The 17,871-nt window shown below is 40.1% G+C and overlaps 1 protein-coding gene across 22 annotated transcripts in view; it reads left to right on the forward strand.

Moving 5' to 3' along the window:
• The first annotated feature begins 2,513 nt into the window (after nucleotides 1-2,513).
• mpdz (multiple PDZ domain crumbs cell polarity complex component) overlaps nucleotides 2,514-17,871 on the forward strand; it is a 134,522-nt gene continuing 119,164 nt past the window's right edge. For 18 of the 22 annotated variants that reach the window (XM_008103127.3, XM_008103133.3, XM_062971919.1 and 15 more), the window contains exons 1-2: nucleotides 3,272-3,426; nucleotides 16,933-17,004. In XM_008103127.3, the coding sequence (XP_008101334.2) occupies nucleotides 16,989-17,004 (16 nt within the window). In that variant the 5' untranslated portion in view covers nucleotides 3,272-3,426; nucleotides 16,933-16,988. Of the gene's footprint in view, nucleotides 2,902-2,969; nucleotides 3,119-3,270; nucleotides 3,427-3,447; nucleotides 3,551-16,932; nucleotides 17,005-17,871 lie in introns of those variants that run through there. The other 4 variants (XM_008103128.3, XM_008103131.3, XM_062971926.1 and 1 more) reach the window with 4 other exon arrangements.

The following is a 17,871-nucleotide window of genomic DNA, read 5'->3' on the forward strand; positions in this document are numbered from 1 at the left end:
TGTAAGTTCATTTTATGTTTTCAATATATTGCAATGTTTTGGTGCTAAATTCATAAATATAGTAATTACTACATAACATTACCATGTTTTGGACTGCTTTTTCTTTTGATTTGTTGTAAAACATGATGTTTTGGTGCTTAATTTGTAAAATCATAAGGTAATTTGATGTTTAATAGGCTTTTGCTTAATCCCTCCTTATAATCCAACATTTTCGCTTATCCAACGGTCCGCCGTGTCATGATCCCCATCTCATGCCATCTCCGGACACAGAGTGCTGCACAGAACACATGGCCATGGGCCAAAAGGGAGGACAGGACATATGAACTAGCCAGGCTATTGAATAATAATTGGCAGCGTTAATTATTATCATGTACGCTGGAACTCAATTGACAGACCCAGTTTTTTGAACTGAACACGCTTACTTGTATTTTATAATGTGTTTTATGAATACTGATGTAAGTTAATAATAATTTTTTTAACTGATTTATATTGTACTGTATAATTTTTATATATGCGTTTTATTGTAAGCCGCCCTGAGTCCCCTGTTGGGTGAGAAGGGCAGGATATAAATATTGTAATAAATAAATAAATAAATAAATAAAACTCAATTGCCCTGAGGTGGGGGTAAAGGGACTCTGGATTGTGAGAATGGGCAACCTCCAGGCGCCAGGACTCTAAGAATGGTTCATAACACCGTAGCTAGGGCCTATATAGATGGGCAGTAGAGTAGACTCTTGTATTCCGAACAATAAAGCCGTATGGTATCTTCACTCATTGTGTGTCTTGGTGTATTCTTCCGAAGAAGACTAACCCACAGCAACACAGCTGGAACTGAGAAACCTTACATGCCGGCCCGTTTCTGTTGGATAAGTGAGGCTCTACTGTACCTCACAACCTCTGAGGATGCCTGCCAGATGTGGGCGAAACGTCAGGAGAGAATGCTTCTGGAACATGGCCATACAGCCCTGAAAACACATAAAAACCTCATGATTCCGGCCATGAAAGCCTTCAGCAACACATTAAGCAAGGGAGGTTTATATATCTGTGGAAGGTCCAGGGTGGGAGAAAGAACTCTTGTTTGTTGGAGGCCAGTGTGAATGTTGTAATTAATTACCTTGATTCGTATTAATGGCCTTGCAAGCTTCCGAGTCCTTTCGGGGAGATGGAGGCCAGGTATAAAAATAAAGCTATTATTATTATTTTATTTTATGACACAGCAAACAAAATCACAAGTCGAACACTTCCCAAGTGTCTAGGACTGTGTGATGTATTTTCGGATGATGCGCGCAGATCCCAGTAGGGTGGCTTTTTGCAGTTGGCAGATCGTAATTTTGTCAATGTTTATTGTTTCCAAATGCCGGCTGAGATCTTTTGGCATGGCACCCAGTGTGCCCATCACCACCGGGACCACCTGTACTGGTTTCTGCCAGAGTCTTTGCAGTTCAATCTTGAGGTTCTGATAGCGGCTGAGTTTTTCCTGTTGTTTTTCGTCAATTCAACTGTCACCTGGTATGGCGACATCAATGATCCAAACCTTTTTCTTTTCCACAACTGTGATGTCTGGTGTGTTGGGTTCCAGAACTTTGTCAGTATCTCTGTGTGCTCATTTTCCAATACTTTTGCAGGTTTGTGATCCCACCAGTTTTTTACTGCTGGAGGTGGTACTTGAGGCATAAGTTCCAATGAATCATTTGGGCCACATAGTTGTGCCTCTGTTTGTAGTATGTCTGTGCGATTTTCTTACAGCAGCTGAGGATATGATCAATGGTTTCCTCGGTTTCCTTGCACAGTCTGCATATTGGGTCATCAGCTGATTTTTCGATCTTGGCCTTAATTGCATTTGTTCTGATGGCTTGCTCCTGGGCTGCAAGGATCAGGCCTTCTGTCTTCTTCTTCAGGGTCCCATTTGTGAGCCATAGCCAGGTCTTCTCCTTATCAGCTTTTCCTTCAATTTTGTCAAGGAACTTTCCATGCAATGTTTTGTTGTGCCAGGTGTCAGCTCTAGTTTGTAGTGCGGTTTTCTTGTACTGATTTTTTGTCTGCTGTGCTTTGAGGATTATTATTATTATTATTATTATTATTATTATTATTATTATTATTATTATTATTATTATTCCTGCCTGGGGGAATCCTTTGTTCTAAGCTTTTAACCTGGAAAATACATGCCAATTACTTGCTTTGTGGAAAGCAGGGAACAAAGAGTTGCATGTAGGGCATGGTGACAAAAAGGGGCCACAGAAATGACCAGATGAATGGGATTCCAGACAACTTCTTTCCCCACAAAAAGAGCAAAGCTCAAAGAAACCCTGGAAGAGGACTCAGCCCACTCTTTTCCTGTCCCTTCTCCTCCTGCCTTTCTCTCTCCCTCCTTCTTTCCTTCTCCTGCCTGGGTTTAAAAACAGAATCTAGGACAGCCTTGGCAGAACAGAATCGCGCTTTTCGCAGGGCACCTTCGGAGCCCCTCCTGTTGTGGCTGTCGCTGCTGTTGTCATGGTTCCTTCCTCGCAAAGCCTTGGAGGGAAAGGAGGGGAGGCGACGGGGCTTTGTGTGTGTGTGTGTGTAACGAAGAGGCTGGACCTCCGGCCGCTCCATGGCCGGGCGGGATTAAGTTTCATGGCTGGCTGTGTGTTTATCCCCCGTTACTTCAGGAGGGAAAGGAAGCTGAGGGGAATGGAAAAGGCTCCCCTTTAAGTCTTGACTCAAAAAGAAAAAACCCAGGGCTGAACAAAACAATAGCCATGAGATGAAGTTGTAGGGCGGAAGAGTGTGTGTGTGTGTGTGTGTGTGTGTGTGTTGGGGGGGGGGGTCATCTCTTGGAGAAGCAGCTGAGGGCCGAGCACGAAAATAACCCTGAACTTGGGGAGGGAAGGGGGACAGCTCTGGAGAAGCAGACCCGGCCGGGTAAGCGAAATGTGTCGTGTGATACATTGTGCAAATGTGTCTCTCTCTCTCGCTTGGAAGCTGCGCCAACATCCCGGCTCTGTCTTTTGTTCCTGCCGGGAGGCGTCGGAGCGAGCCATTCCCGGGCTTCCTCGGCTCCTGTTTCCCTTTCCTGAGGAGGGGGCGTCGTGGAGGCGGCTTGGCTCCTTTTTGCAGAGCTCCCAAGAGGCGCAGAGAAGTATGCCTTTCCATTTGGAGATGGGTCGAGGAGGGCTTGCTGCTGTTGGCCAGCCTCTCTTTTTGTCTTCAGAGAAGGAAGAGAGGGTGGGTGGGCGCTCTCTGGGAAAAGGCAAGGCCGGGTCTTGCATTGGTTGCTGTATCCTATGAGGGGAAAGGAGGGAGAGGAAGAGGAGGAGGGAGAAGAGGACGAGGAGGAGGAAAGCGCAGTGGCCGGCTGGAGAGGGAAAGGGCAGGCCGCCTGTTGCTTCTGGAGCTGGTTGGACTGGCGAAGTTCCAGCAGTCGGACATGAGGGAAGGAGAAAGGAGGTCCTTGAAGGGGGATGCTGGGAGGAGGGGGGAGGAGGAGGAGGGGTTAACCGGGGGCCACTCTCTTGGCCGCTGGAGGAGCCTGGCGGGATGCGGGTCGGTTCTGCTTCAGCGCCGGCCTCGGGTAGGAGGGGTTTGGGATGTCAACAAAAGCGATTCCTCTCGGCTGGGGAAGGGGTCGGGGTGTTTCTTTCTGTGTGTGGTCGAAATGGGAACACAATAACCGGCGTGGCCCCTTTTTGTGCCTCAGGGCCCTTCCACACAACCCTATATCCCACAATATCAAGGCAGAAAATCCCACAGTATGCGCTTTGAACTAAATCCACACTCAGATAATGTCGGATTTTCTGCCTTGATATTCTGGGATATAGGGCTGTCTGGAAGGGCCCTCAGGATCTCACTCTCCTGAGCCCATTGGGGTCCCTTTCTCTGTCCTCTCACCCTGCAAAGGCTTGACATGGGAAAGAAGTTGGGGGGCTGCGGGAGGAAGTGGGATGTGCCTCTGTTTCCTGAGCAGTTGAGTCACATGAGACAGAGCATCCTTCCTGGACCAGTGGAGTCTGGCATGCCTTCCTCTCTGGAATTCCCTATATAAGGTTGCATCTAGGCCAGGCATGGGCAAACTTCAGCCCTCCAGGTGTTTTGGACTTCACCTCCCACAATTCCTAACAGCTTACCCGGGCAGTGATTCTCAATCTGTATGTCCCCAGATATTTTGGTCTTCAACTCCTAGGTAAAGGTAAAGGTTTCCCCTGACGTTAAGTCCAGTCATGTCTGACTCTGGGGTTGGTGCTCATCTCCATTTATAAGCCAAAGAGCCGGCGTTGTCTGTAGACACTTCCAAGGTCATGTGGCTGGCATGACTGCATGGAGCTCAGTTACCTTCCCGCCGGAGTGGTACCTATTGATCTACTCACATTGTCATGTTTTCGAACTGCTAGGTTGGCAGAAGCTGGAGCTAACAGCGGGCGCTCACTCCGCTCCCGGGATTTGAACCTGTGACCTTTTGGTTTGCAAAGTTCAGCAGCTCAGTGCTTTAACATACTTCGCCACCAGGGCTCCTAGAAACCCCAAATTGACTGTATGAGGCAACTCAGCTTTTAAAATTATAAGGAACCATTTTCTTTAGAAGATGTGCACAGAAAATGGAATTGTTATCTTAAACCAGATGCAAGCAGTCCCCAAGTTATGAACAAAACAGGTTCTATAGCAGTGGTTCTCAACCTCTGGGTCCCCAGATGTTTTGGCCTTCAACTCCCAGAAATCCTTACAGCTGGTAAACTGGCTGGGGTTTCTGGGAGTTGTAGGCTTTTAAGAATTGTGGGAGTTGAAGTCCAAAAGAGCAGGAGGGCCGAGGTTTGCCCATGCCTGGCCTAGGCTGTACAATAGATGCACTCTGACACCAATGTGTTGTCGAAGACTTTCATGGCCGGAATCACTGGGTTGCTGTGAGTTTTCCGGGCTGTGTGGCCATGCTCCAGAAGTATTCTCCTGACGTTTCACCCACATCTATGGCAGGCATTTTTACAAGGTCTTTCCCTTCTCACAGAAGTATAATTCCCAGGATTTCATTCAACCGTAGCAGGTAAAGTGGCGTCAAACTGCGCAGATTTGACACTACTTGGAGCTGCCATGGCTCAATGCTATGGAGCTCCTGGAGTTGTAGCTTTCCAAGGTCTCAAGCCTTCTCTTCCATAGTGGTGGTGTCTCACCATATTACAAATCCCAGGATTCCATAGCATTTGGCCATGGAAATTTAAGTGGTGTCAAGTTACACAGAGTTGACATCACTTGGAACTGTCATTGCTCAGTGCTATGGAATCCTGGGAGTTGGAGTTCTGCAAGGCCTTGGGCCTTCTGTGCCAAAGACTGCTGGTGCCTCACCTGACTATAGATCCCAGGATTCCATAGCATTGAGATTTGGTGCCAAACTGCTTTCATTCTACAGTGTAGATGTGCCCTAAAATGGCTATAATAACAACAACAACAACAACAAGAATTTATTTATATCCCGTCCTATTTCTCCATAGGGACTCAGGGCAGTTTAAAACAAATCAGCAAACATTCCAGGTGCTGCACGAAGAACAAAATAACTAGAAATTTGGATAGAGGTGAAAAGTCCAGCATTAATAATAATAATAATAATAATAATAATAATAATAATAATAATACACTTTATTTATATTCTGCCTTTCTCCCTTAGGGGACTCAGTGTGGATTACAGGATTTACATACATAGGCAAACATTCAATGGCAGTTCAGCATTGACCTGAGCTGGAAGTATATACAAATCAGTGGAGGAAAGGCAGCAGAACATTTTTCTTTGGGACAGTAATAAATAAGTATATAATGTAACGACCCCCTCGCCCTTCCAATCATTTTAGGGCAACACATCATCAGCAACATTTTCTGTCTTTTAGGTTTATAGCCAGCAGTCAGAGACTCAATCAATCAATCATCAATAAAGTAGGAAAGTGGATTCCCTCCCCCTCAGCTCTTCCATTGCTTATTTCTAGGTCGAGCAGGGTTTTTAATTTCTTGTAATAGCAGAGCCTATGTAGTCAAGGAGCTGATAATTACTTCAGATTTAATTAGCCTGGTATGGGAGAGTGGATTTGTAGATTGCAAGAGCAAGGAGGCTAGCATTGCCGAGACATCATTCTGTGTTTCCACTCCATGTTAATTGATTCAGGATAGCAAGCGCTCTTGGATCTCATACTGAATATGAACCCTGCTTGACCTGTCATTTGAAAAAGAAGGAAAAAAGAGCCAGTGTACCCACATTGAACTGTGATGTTTTAAGGCATAACAAAACACTGTTAATTGATTTTGATAATCCACCATTAATTTACTTTTAGTGAATTTGTTCTGCCACCTTTGCTGTGCCTCTCTGAAAATACAGTTTAGAAACATTTCTTTGATGCCACATGAAAATGTTAGAAGCAGTGTATGTGGAAAATACAGTTGAACTCTTTCTTTAGCAGAAGTGCTTGACTGAAGAAGCTAAACTATAAGACTCAGATTAATCAAGAGTTAAATTCAATAGATGAATGAACTTTAGAGTGGTACAATAAGATCTATTCTCTTTGCAGACAGCAGAACTGCATTCTGCTGTTTCTAGGAAAAGGTAGGCAGTATAATTTAAAAGAAAGATAAGATGTAATTTGTGAATGCATTCATTTTGTGTCTGGATGTTTATACTGGTTTGCTACATTGGTATGTGTGGAATTCCTGCCCTGGTGATGCAGAATAAATCATACTGGAAGAGCTTCCTTGCTGGTTTTCAGGTTTCAGCACTGAGTTATGAGTAGCCCAGATTAAAAAAAAACCCAAAATAAATAAGGGCATGACCCAGCCAGCAGTACGTCGTCTTGAGGTAGACATTATCATGCATGTCTTCAGCCTGATATGTCTAGGGATGCTCTGTTGTATGCTGAAGAGCAAAATCATGTTGATACTCTTTATCTCTAGGGCACTGAGTTACAGACTTCAGCAAAAGTAGGCCTGCCTCTTGCTTGTGCTGTGCAGCAAAGGAGCATCTTGATGCTACAAGTTATGTATACAATTCAGATTGTTTCACTATGACAACACATAGTGCAAAGAAACATATAGGAAATGTTGGTGGATTTAATATAAATAATATAAACACTTTCAAAAGTCAATTCCCATGAATGGTTTGCTATATCGTGCCTGCTAACGTAGAAGCTATATAGTACATGCTAACATTGAACAGTCCCGTCCCCCCCCCCCCCCCCCCCAGTTGTGATGCTGACAAAATGCATATGTGAGAGTTTGAGTGAAATCAAATAAGAGCAAATTTTGTTTCACTGCAACATATTAGGATCAGGCTATTGTTTAGGATGAGGGGGCATAATGTATTACCCAAATTGAAATGACAGTGTTCCAATAAAGTGCCTTACCCACATATAAACTTATGTTTGATTAGATGCCTTGCTATTATCACTATTAGAGAAACATTTCTTTTATTCTTCTGATGCTACATAGTTCGATGTATGTGTTCCCTAGATTTTGTCTTATAGTTGATATTGACATTCTTTCCCATAAGAAACAAATATATTCTCCTTGCCCTAGGTTAGGGTAGAAACCTACACAACAGTAGTGAAATCAATATCAGGCTAGGGAAAGAATGATAGCACTATTTACAATGCTAGTATAGGTGGCTTTTATTTTTCTTCTAGCATTCTACATTTTGACATCTATAGGCAAGAGATCAATGAAGTTTGTTGTTGTTGTTGTTGTTGTTTATTCGTTCATTTGCTTCCGACTTTTTGTGACCTCATGGACCAGCCCACTACAATGAAGTTTATTATATGACAATTTAGTCTGAATGATATCTAGTAGGTTAATATCTTATAACAGAATGCATTTTTAAATCTTTAGATTAAATGCAGTTATAAGGTTTGCTCAGTTCAGGCAAGCAGCAGTAAAATTCAGACATTAATGGACTTCAGAAAAAATGTGTTATGGTCTTTGTAAAATCAATTGGATTATGTAAATCAGCTGCTTAGAGATTTTGATGTGTGTTCTTCTGTTTTATTTTTACTTTCTGATCTTAGCGCCTTTCTCAATTGTGCTATGAGTTTGTTACTGTACAAAAGGACTGCTTTATGTTGATTTCTCTGCCATTCCTCATGCAAGTGGTCAAAATCATCTGGTCAATTGCCACTTGAGTAGTCAAAAGGTGGTTAAATAGTGATCAACTATTTAAATAACTAAATATTTGAGCAGCAAGAAAGAGGCAGATGCATGTTAAATATCTGTTAGGAAACAGTATTGCATTCTACTCTAATATAATTGAAAGTTGTTAGTTGTAAATTATGGGTTCCAAATATACATGTATGTCAGCAATATTTTAGACCCTAAACAAATGTATTTGTATTTATGTGAAAGCAGATAAGTAAGTTATGTTAGACCCTCATCCTTCTGCCTTTGCTACTAAATGATCTTACAATATGGTTTTAAAAGGGCCATAGGTGTTATTATAGTCAGTTCATGGAATTTGAGTTAATAAACAGGTATTGTCAAATGTGATGATTTATCAGTGAACAATATGTGTTCCCAAATCCATTTTATAAATTAGAATAGAAGTGAGAGTGTATTTTTCCACCCAGACTCCTTACATAATAGATATCCAATTGAGAACATTACATTTTGGATGTGGCAGCTGTATATTTCAGTGTTTCTCAAACTGCTCCTCCAAATGTTTTGGACTTCAGCTTCCACAATTCATAACAGCTGGTAAACTGGCTGGGATTGCTGGGAGTTGAAGTCCAAAACACCAGGAGAAGCAGAGTTTGAGAAACACTGGTACAGTAGAGTCTCACTTATCCAACATTCGCTTACCCAACGTTCTGGATTTTTGTAGTCAATGTTTTCAATACATTGTGATATTTTGGTGCTAAATTCGTAAATACAGTAATTACTACGCAGCATTACTGCGTATTGAACTACTTTTTCTGTCAAATTTGTTGTATAACATAATGTTTTGGTGCTTAATTTGTAAAATCATAACCTAATTTTGTGTTTAATAGGCTTCTTCTTAATCTTTCCTTATTATCCAACATATTCGCTTATCCAACGTTCTGCCGGCCCGTTTATGTTGGATAAGTGAGACTCTACTGTATATATTATTTGAGCCCTTTTTGTGGGATTCTTCCCTAGACAACAGAAAGGAAGATGCCAAAACCCAGAAAGAAAATAGCAAATAAAGCTTATGTGAAAGTCATTGTTGACTAATTTTTGCTCTAAGTTTCAATGATCTTCATAGTAACTGAATTATTTTTATGGTATGATTAAATTGTTTACAGTATTAGTGAATATTCCATAGATGAAGATAAGTGGAATGGCTGAAATTATTATTAATAAAAATATTGCAAATTAGTGCATTGCTTGTGATATTCTTTAACTTTTTGAGATATAACTAACATAATCTGAGTTGATATTAACTGAGCGACAGGAAAAAATAGTATTTCCTATAAAAACTAAACAAGTTTCATAAACGATAAAATAATACCCTCCTCCCAAGATTTTTAATTTTATCTGTCCCAATTACTTTGTAAAATAAATGATACTTATTTCCACTCTGTTGATTCAGGAACGAGGTTCCAATACGGTGACTTCCCTGAGGCATTTTCCAGCTATCCATTGACTTTAGTAAACACTGATTAACCACAGTGTTTACTGTACATTATCTCAAACTAATCAGCTTTAATAAGACCAGCAATTGAGTTACAACTGATAAGACAAACAGATAAAATAAATGGATAAGATAAACAGTTGTACTGGTGCCATCGTTCATGTGTTTTGTGTGTTTCAAAAGTCATGCCATTAAGAATAGCATTTTAAAAATCTGTTGTATACATGGTAGGCTGAATTTTCTTGCTTCCCACATTAGAGCAAGCTCACTGATACAGTGGGATTTATATAAGTGTTAACTTGCCATTCTTGTCTAGACAGGATTCAGGTTCATGTATAAGTATTGAAAAACCTTGTCAGAATTGTTGGGGTTTTTTTTTGTTGATCAAGGTACGATTCAAGTTCATATTCTTTTGTATCCCTTAATGAATTTTGCACCTTCCCTTTATTCAGCTGAGGGAATCTGTACAGTCAGCCCTCCACATCCACAGACAATGGATTGAACTATCCACTTCTTGAAAAAACAAACAAACCCAAAACTCAAAAGCAAAGCTTGCTTTTCTCATTTTATATAAGGAACATTTTTACCACACCATTTGGATATTGTGGAATGTTGATATCCATGAGATGTTCAAGAACCTCAATGGCCACCAAGGACCCATTGTATATCTAAGCAGACTGCTGTACAGTGTTCCCTCACTTATTGCGGGGGATACGTTCTTGGACCACTCACAATAAGTGAAAATCTGCGAAGTAGGGACACTATTTTTTATTATTTAAACATTATTTTAGTAGTTATACACTATTTTAAGTCTTTATCAACCAATCGTGTGTTGATAAATCACCTCCTTCTCCTCCCATTGCCGCTTGGGCTCCTTTTCTCTCCCTTGGCTCCCTTTTCTCTCCTTCTTCTCTTCCTGAGGCTGTAAATTGTAAATTTTTATGATTTGTAATATTCTTTTAGAGTTTATTGAAAAACCATGAAAAGTGAACCACGAAGTAGTGAGGGAACACTGTATAGGTATTGTTATCAGTATTATTATTTGGCATAGAAATTATAGGCACAGATCGAGCATATTTAAACATGTATCTGCCACACTGATAAGACTTTGAATGCCTACATAAGATTAAATCTAGCATAACATAAGATATTCTTAAATCCAGTCAGTGATTTCAGAAGGCTGAAGCATTTCTAACTCTCTCAAAAATGTAGGCCATAGTTTTAAAAATGTGAGTAGAGTTGGGTAATAATGTATGACACTGTTCTGTGATAACACAGCTGCACTTAAAAGCTCAGAGGATAAAAGTTTCCTCCACCATAATGTTCCTGTCCTTCTTCACTGTTCATTTAGAAGAGTCCCCTCATTGCATAAGATCCTAGATTGTGGGGATGTCGGGTCGGAGGAACCTATGGAAACTGTAGCTCCATTCTGCAGAGATTTTCTCCTGATATACAGCAACAGTACAGCCATGTGCAGCCTTGTTTTCTTTATCCATGTGACTGTTAATGAGAGTGAACAAACTAGGATTTAATATTGCATAATGAAACTTGGGGTACAGCTACAAGGTAGAATTAATGAAGTTCGATACCACTTTAACTGCTCAATGCTACGGAATTCTGGGATTTGTAGTTTGGTGAGGCACCAGCACCTTTTGGCAGAGAAGGCTAAAGGCTTTGTAAAGCTACATTTTCTATGATCACATATGATTAAGCCATGGCAGTTAAAGTGGTCTCAAACTGCATTAATTCTACAGTGTAGCTACACCCTTGGTCACATAAAGTCTTTTAATGCTGGCCTCATTTGCTGGATAGAGCTTAAGCAGCACTTATTTGAGAATACTGTACCTTGACATATATTGAATAGCCCTTGTATTCATGTATGACTTTAAAAATTAAAAGTAAAAATCAGCAATTAACTTTGAAGTTCACTGACATGCAGAAGTGCTGATCTAGAACAGATGTTACACAATACATTATCTGTGGTTTGTCCTTGTCATTCTGCATGAGCTGAAGCTTCCAAATTACATTGAAGGATGGCTACACATAGTGAACACTTACAGTAGTCCATTGGAAAGCCACCAAGACATACATGGTGTCTATGAAGTACTAATCGTTATAGTTATTTTCCCAGGGACTACTGGGTAAAAATAAATAACTGAAGAATATGCCTTTTGAGGCAAGCTCCCCGCCTCAAAAGCAGAATTAGTAAATGGATTTCACACATAAATTGAGGCAATATTGGTTACTAGGGGATGTGCAAAAAGTTGTTTATGTATTGTTTGTCAGATCTATTTTGTAAGATTCATACGTATGACATAATATTAAACACCGGTGGCACCCATGCAAAAAATGTAAGGTTCAAAACACTGACCTATGACTTTTCGGAAGAGTTATGTAAGTTTTATAAGTGGCTCCAGGTCTCTGTCACACACACTGCTTCTCCCCCAGAAGGGCTGGTTTCCCCAAAGGGTCCCAAGGAGGATGGCGAGGCCCAGAGTTGAGGGGGAAGCCATGCGCTTTTCCCAAAGGCTGGATGGCCGGACAAGGAAGAAGCCCCTCTGGCCCATGGATGGCCCAGGGCGAGACAGGCAGAGACCACACTCATAACACTGAGGCTCTAACATGGCCAGTCCCGGTATTCTGAAGCGAGAAAAGGGACGGCCTTTTTTAATACTCTGGCACATGGTTCCTTGCCTTTCCGAACTACATTTCCCAGAATTCCTCCCTGAAACTGTTGGTGTACATTCTCTAAAGCAGGGGTTCTCAAACTGTGCTTTGTGTAGTCCTTGGGACTCTGCAGGTGATAGGGAGGGGCTCTGCAGTGCCATGCTGCTTCCCACCTCCTCATATTTCCTCCTCTTGAGAAATATAGAGAAATTAAAGTTTTGAGCTGTTGGAAACAACAACAGCGTCCTCCCTGCTCTAAAGGGATTTCAAGATAAAAGGGGATTGTTGGGAGTCGAATAAATCCTGTGAGGTATTTAAAGTTGAGAGGCCCTAACTCCAAAGTTTACCTAGTAGGCTTCCTATTATTTATTTATTTATTATTTCCATCATTTCTATCCCGCTCTTCTCACCCGAGGGGACTCAAGGCGGCTCACAATCTGGCAGAATTCGATGCCAATATACAATACAAAAGATTAAAACTTGAACAATTAAAACAGTTAAACAGATTAACAATATACAATAAATAAATTTAAAACTATACAATGCAAAGTACTTGAGCCATTCATCCAGAAAACCTTATTTCAAAGGCTGGATGAGCATCCGTTGAAGGAGCTTTGACTGTGTTTTTCCTACCTGGCAGAAGGGGGTTGGACTGGATGGCCCTGGGGATCTTTCAGTGAAATAGTACTGTTAAGTTTATGTTGGTTAAAATTCCCTAAAAATCAATGGATGTGCAAATCTTTTTGAAACTGAGGGAATGATACTCTGGTGATGTTGTTATCATGGAAAATAGAAATTCAAGGAGATAGCTCTTGTAGTTTTTTAAAATGTTGTTTATAAAACTCTTTAAAAATCTTCAAAATCAGTGGCTGCCATAAAGGCATAAAGGTTCTCGCATCCTCCTGGCATGAAAAAATGACGTGCAAGAAGGGGGGGAGGTGAGGAAGGATTTTTCTACTCACCCTTCCTATCTCATCAGGAGTTATTCCTTGCATCTGGAGGATGCAAGAATCTTTATGGTGACCTTGTAAGTAAGTTTTTGGGGCTAAATTTGGGGTTTGGAGGTGGCTTCATGCTATCCTGATTTGTCTTGAGATGGCAAATAGTCAACCCCCCTCACCCGGGAAAACCCGGAATTTGACCAGGGGAGTGAGGACAGGAACTCATGCTGAAGCGTGTTTTGGCAATGTCTGGAAGCCCCCTGATTGGGTTTCCATGGCTGAGCAGCGATTTGAACCCTGTCCTAGTCCAACACTCAAACTTTTATACCCTGCTGGCACAGTCTAAAATGCATCACTGATTATTGTGTGCATATGCAGATGTGTGTGTGTGTGTATATATATATATATGTTTATATTTGCTGATTACTGTACATTTGCATATTTATACATTGACAAAACCAAGACACCACACTCCTATTTGGAACCTCCCTTTTTAATGCAGGAACTGGGTTGTAGCAAGGTCAGATCTGTACTTTATGTCTTGAAAATATTTTCATCATAACTCTGAACAGGATGTATCCCATGAACAGTGCTGTCTGATACACTGAAATATATGTTTTGATACTCTTCCCCAACCTCCCTTCAGTTTATAAACTTTTTTTGTGATTCAAAGTTATTATTATGATAATCACTATTTTAATTTTCTACCTTTTCCTCAGTCTGGATTTAAGGTTCCTTATCAAGTTAAAACAGGTACAGGTTGAGTATTTTTTTTCCAGCATGCTTGGGACCAGAAATGTTTTGGATTTCAGATTTTTTCAGATCTGTATTTACATATATGTACATAATGAGACATCTTGGAGATGAAACCCAAGTATAAACACAGAATTGATTTACTTTTCTTATACACATTATACACATAGCCCAAAGGTAATTTTATACAATATTTTAATAACTTTGCCCATGAAACAAAGTTTGTTTACATTGAACCATCAGAAAACAAAGGTGTCACTATCTTAGCCACCTATGCAAACAGTTTTGGATTTTGGAGTATTTCGGAATTCCACATAAGTGATACTCAATCGGTACAAGTCCATGTTAGCAAAACATAACTTAAAATATATAATAGAACTGCAAATAAAACTAAAAGCAATATAAAGTAAGTTAAAAACATAAGCATTTAAGTACAACAATGACAAGTAAAAACAACACATCCTCTTATTAAAAGTTCTTGCCCCATGATCAGTTTACTTTGAAATGCCAATTGAAACAAAAAAAAGCCTCTTTGGACGGAGGGCTAGTAAGGCCATTTTAGCCTTACCAACCATCCCAGATTCCCTGAACTTGAGATCAGCAACTAAGAAGGACTTCTTATGTTTCTGCCAGTATTACACATAGGGACGACGGATTGCTTTTTAAAAATGCATTATGCATTTTTGTGTAATTATGCCTCTTCTGTTAGTGAATATGGACGAAGATTATGCAATACTTTAAAACCCTGCCCTGACACTTATTCTAGAAGACATGCTCAGTTTTTCCTGTCTTCTGTGGTTACATTATCAGCATTTGTAGAATTAAAAACATATTTTTTTTAAAAAACAGTAGTAAGAGAGCTTTTACTGGATGACAAATTTTAAATGATCAGAATATGCATATTCCAGGAGCTGAGCAAAGTTACTGTTGTCTATCGAAATAAGGATTCCCCCCAGTCATTTTTTCTTTCAGTCCTGCACATTTCTAGTAGTGCAGAATCTGTGTGTTGTCGAAGGCTTTCATGGCCAGGATCACAGGGTTGTTGTATGTTTTCCGGGCTGTATGGCCATGTTCCAGAAGTATTCTCTCCTGACATTTCACTCACATCTATGACAGGCATCCTCAGAGGTTGTGAGTGCAGAATCTCATTGAAAATTGTTCGCTCCTAGAGCTTTTACATTTGTTGCGTTCGCGGTCCCTTGGGAACTTTCACTGCCCCCTTTCTTCAGGTGTCTAAGCTGTTGTTATAATAGCTTAACTGAAGTTTTAAATTACATCAGTGCTAAAAATTTGGAGACCAGGGTTGCACCTATATTTTAGAATTAACGTAGCTTGACACCACTTTACTATGCGTCAATTCTATGGAATCATGGTAGTTGTTTTGTGAGGCACCAGCACTCTTTGGCAGAAGAGTCTAAAGACCTTGTAAAACTACAGATCCCAGGATTCAGTAACATTGAGCCATAGTAGTTAAAGTGGTGTCAAACTGCATTAATTCTACAGTGTGGATGCACACTGGAACAAATGTCATGGATGGGCAGATTTCCTACAGGGTTGACAGTGTCCTCATCCTCCCCCATAACTTCATACCTCATATTCTCTAACCATATGAAGCACTAGATTATTCTGATAGTTGCAAAGGCCTGATAGGACACTTTACTTGCATTCCAGTCATCACAATGTCTCTTACTAGCCGTTTTACTGGTGAATAGGGCAGGCAAGTTGTGTGCATAATAGTAGACAGAAGATGCCTGTGACTAAATGTTGCTGCTGCTGCTCAATCACGCAGTCGTTTCTGACACTTTGTGGCATTCCTTAATTATATTTGTTAGTGTGTGCATGAACACCTTATAAGTCTTCAGTTTGCTGGTCACTGTAAAAGTGGCAATGTAACAATCCCACAGAAAAAGCTTCCCAACTTGTATTCTGAAGGAAGGCTGCTTCCTTGTGATATCAAAACTACCTAAGGAGCCCATGGGGCCTGGATATCAATGTTAATTCCAGGGAACCTTGGAAAATGCCATTGCTGCAGTAACGGCTAAAAAGTAAAGCCTATTACTGCTCTTACTATTTTCGGCATTGCGTGTTTGTTAATCCAGTGCTATAAGCCTTATAGTTTCCAAGGTATTTATCTAAAATGGATTTGTGAAATGCGGGAGTACCCATTAATGAAGCACAGGGAGTCTTCTGGCTGGAAGTTACACAGACAAACACAAGAGGTTCTCATAGCTGTCTGTAAAAACTTGCAGACTTCTGCTTCCTTGTTGATTGAATGCTCCGTCTTCAGTGAAATAGTTTAGATGGTAGCAGAGTTACTAAATCTTAAGAGCTTTATCATCTGAGGCTCTGCACCAGGATCCTCCTGGTACAAAAAAGCAAGCTGTTTTAATTTATGATAGTGTTTGACCTTTGTTTTGTTATGCATATTGGACTTTCTGGCCTTTAGATTTATCATTTTATTTTATTTGCCTTGCTTTTATTTTTTTTCTTCCAAAAATGGAAACTGAAATGTGACTAAATATGATGTGATTCAAATAAACCCATGCTAAGAAGCAATGGAGATAATGAATCTCCTTGCTTCTGTCTTCTTTCCTAGCATTTCCCCCCATCACTCTGCATTATAAAAACACTACCACAGCTAAATGTGATGCAATATAATGTAATAATATATACACATTTACTTTGTTAATTATTAATAATTAGAATACATCAAAGTTAATCAGATAAGTAATACATTAATGTAATACAATAAATTAGCATGATATTATTCTCCTTTTACACAGGGAGGTCCTGGAACCAAACCCCAGAGAATACCAAAGGGCAAACATAGTTTATATATATTGCATTTCTGAATAATTAGAAATGACAGCATTAGTAGTTAGAAATATTAGACTTAGGTATAATCTTGAAAAATAATTGTGATTCTCCCTCCCCCATATTTTAAGGAGATCGTTGTTAATATTCTCTTTTTCTTTATTTTATTTGTAGGAAGAGCCTTATATTAACAGCTGTTTAGTGAACTGGGAATTAAGCACGTGAAAACCATGTTGGAAACAATAGGTAAGGATATAATACAGAATCAGATTTATATTACTTTAGAACAAGATCCCATTGAGAGCTGATGTAACATACAGGGACATGTGTGTGTTTGTATAGGAAATCAGCTTGAACAGACTGGTGAAAGGTGCAGCAAGCACATCACACATATCCAAAGCCCAAATAGGATTTTAGCTTGTTCTCTTGTTGAAAAGTTGTACTGAACTAGGTTTCATTGTGTTTGGAAATGAAACTCATGTAAGGAAAGATACATGAGCTGTTAACCAGTAAGCATTTAACTGAGGCATGTTGAGGTTCGGTGTCAAAGACTGTTGGCAAGGCATGATTCTATTAGTTTCTAAATAAAGTAGGAAAGTGAGGTACCACTTTTGGCAGAGAAGGCTAAAGACCTTGTAAAGTTACAGTTCCTATGAATCCATAGCAATGGGTCATGGCAGTGAAAGTGGTGTCAAATTGCATGAATACTACAATGTAGATGTGCCCCTAAAGGACCTTTTCAAAGACTTGCTGGAAGAGATTCAACAGCTGAATACACTCTGAATTTAAAGCAGCATTAAGACCAGTCTCTTCCAGCTGACCTACCCATATAATTTAAATTATGAATTTTAAATTATATACTGGTTGTTTTTGATACATATTAATGGTATATATTCTATTAAATCGATGTTTTAACTGTTTATCTATATATATAAAAGAGTGATGGCATCAGGGCAGCGGACAAAACAACAAAACTACAGGCCCCCCAACCTCGAAATTTGACAACACAACCCATCATCCGCGGCTCAGGTTGATACAACAAAAAGAAAAGAAAAATTAAGTCCTAATTAGAGGGAGAGGAATAATTGTTTTTATCCAATTGCTGCCAGTTAG

The sequence above is a fragment of the Anolis carolinensis genome, chromosome 2 (assembly GCF_035594765.1).
Source record: "Anolis carolinensis isolate JA03-04 chromosome 2, rAnoCar3.1.pri, whole genome shotgun sequence".
Lineage (NCBI taxonomy): Eukaryota > Metazoa > Chordata > Lepidosauria > Squamata > Dactyloidae > Anolis > Anolis carolinensis.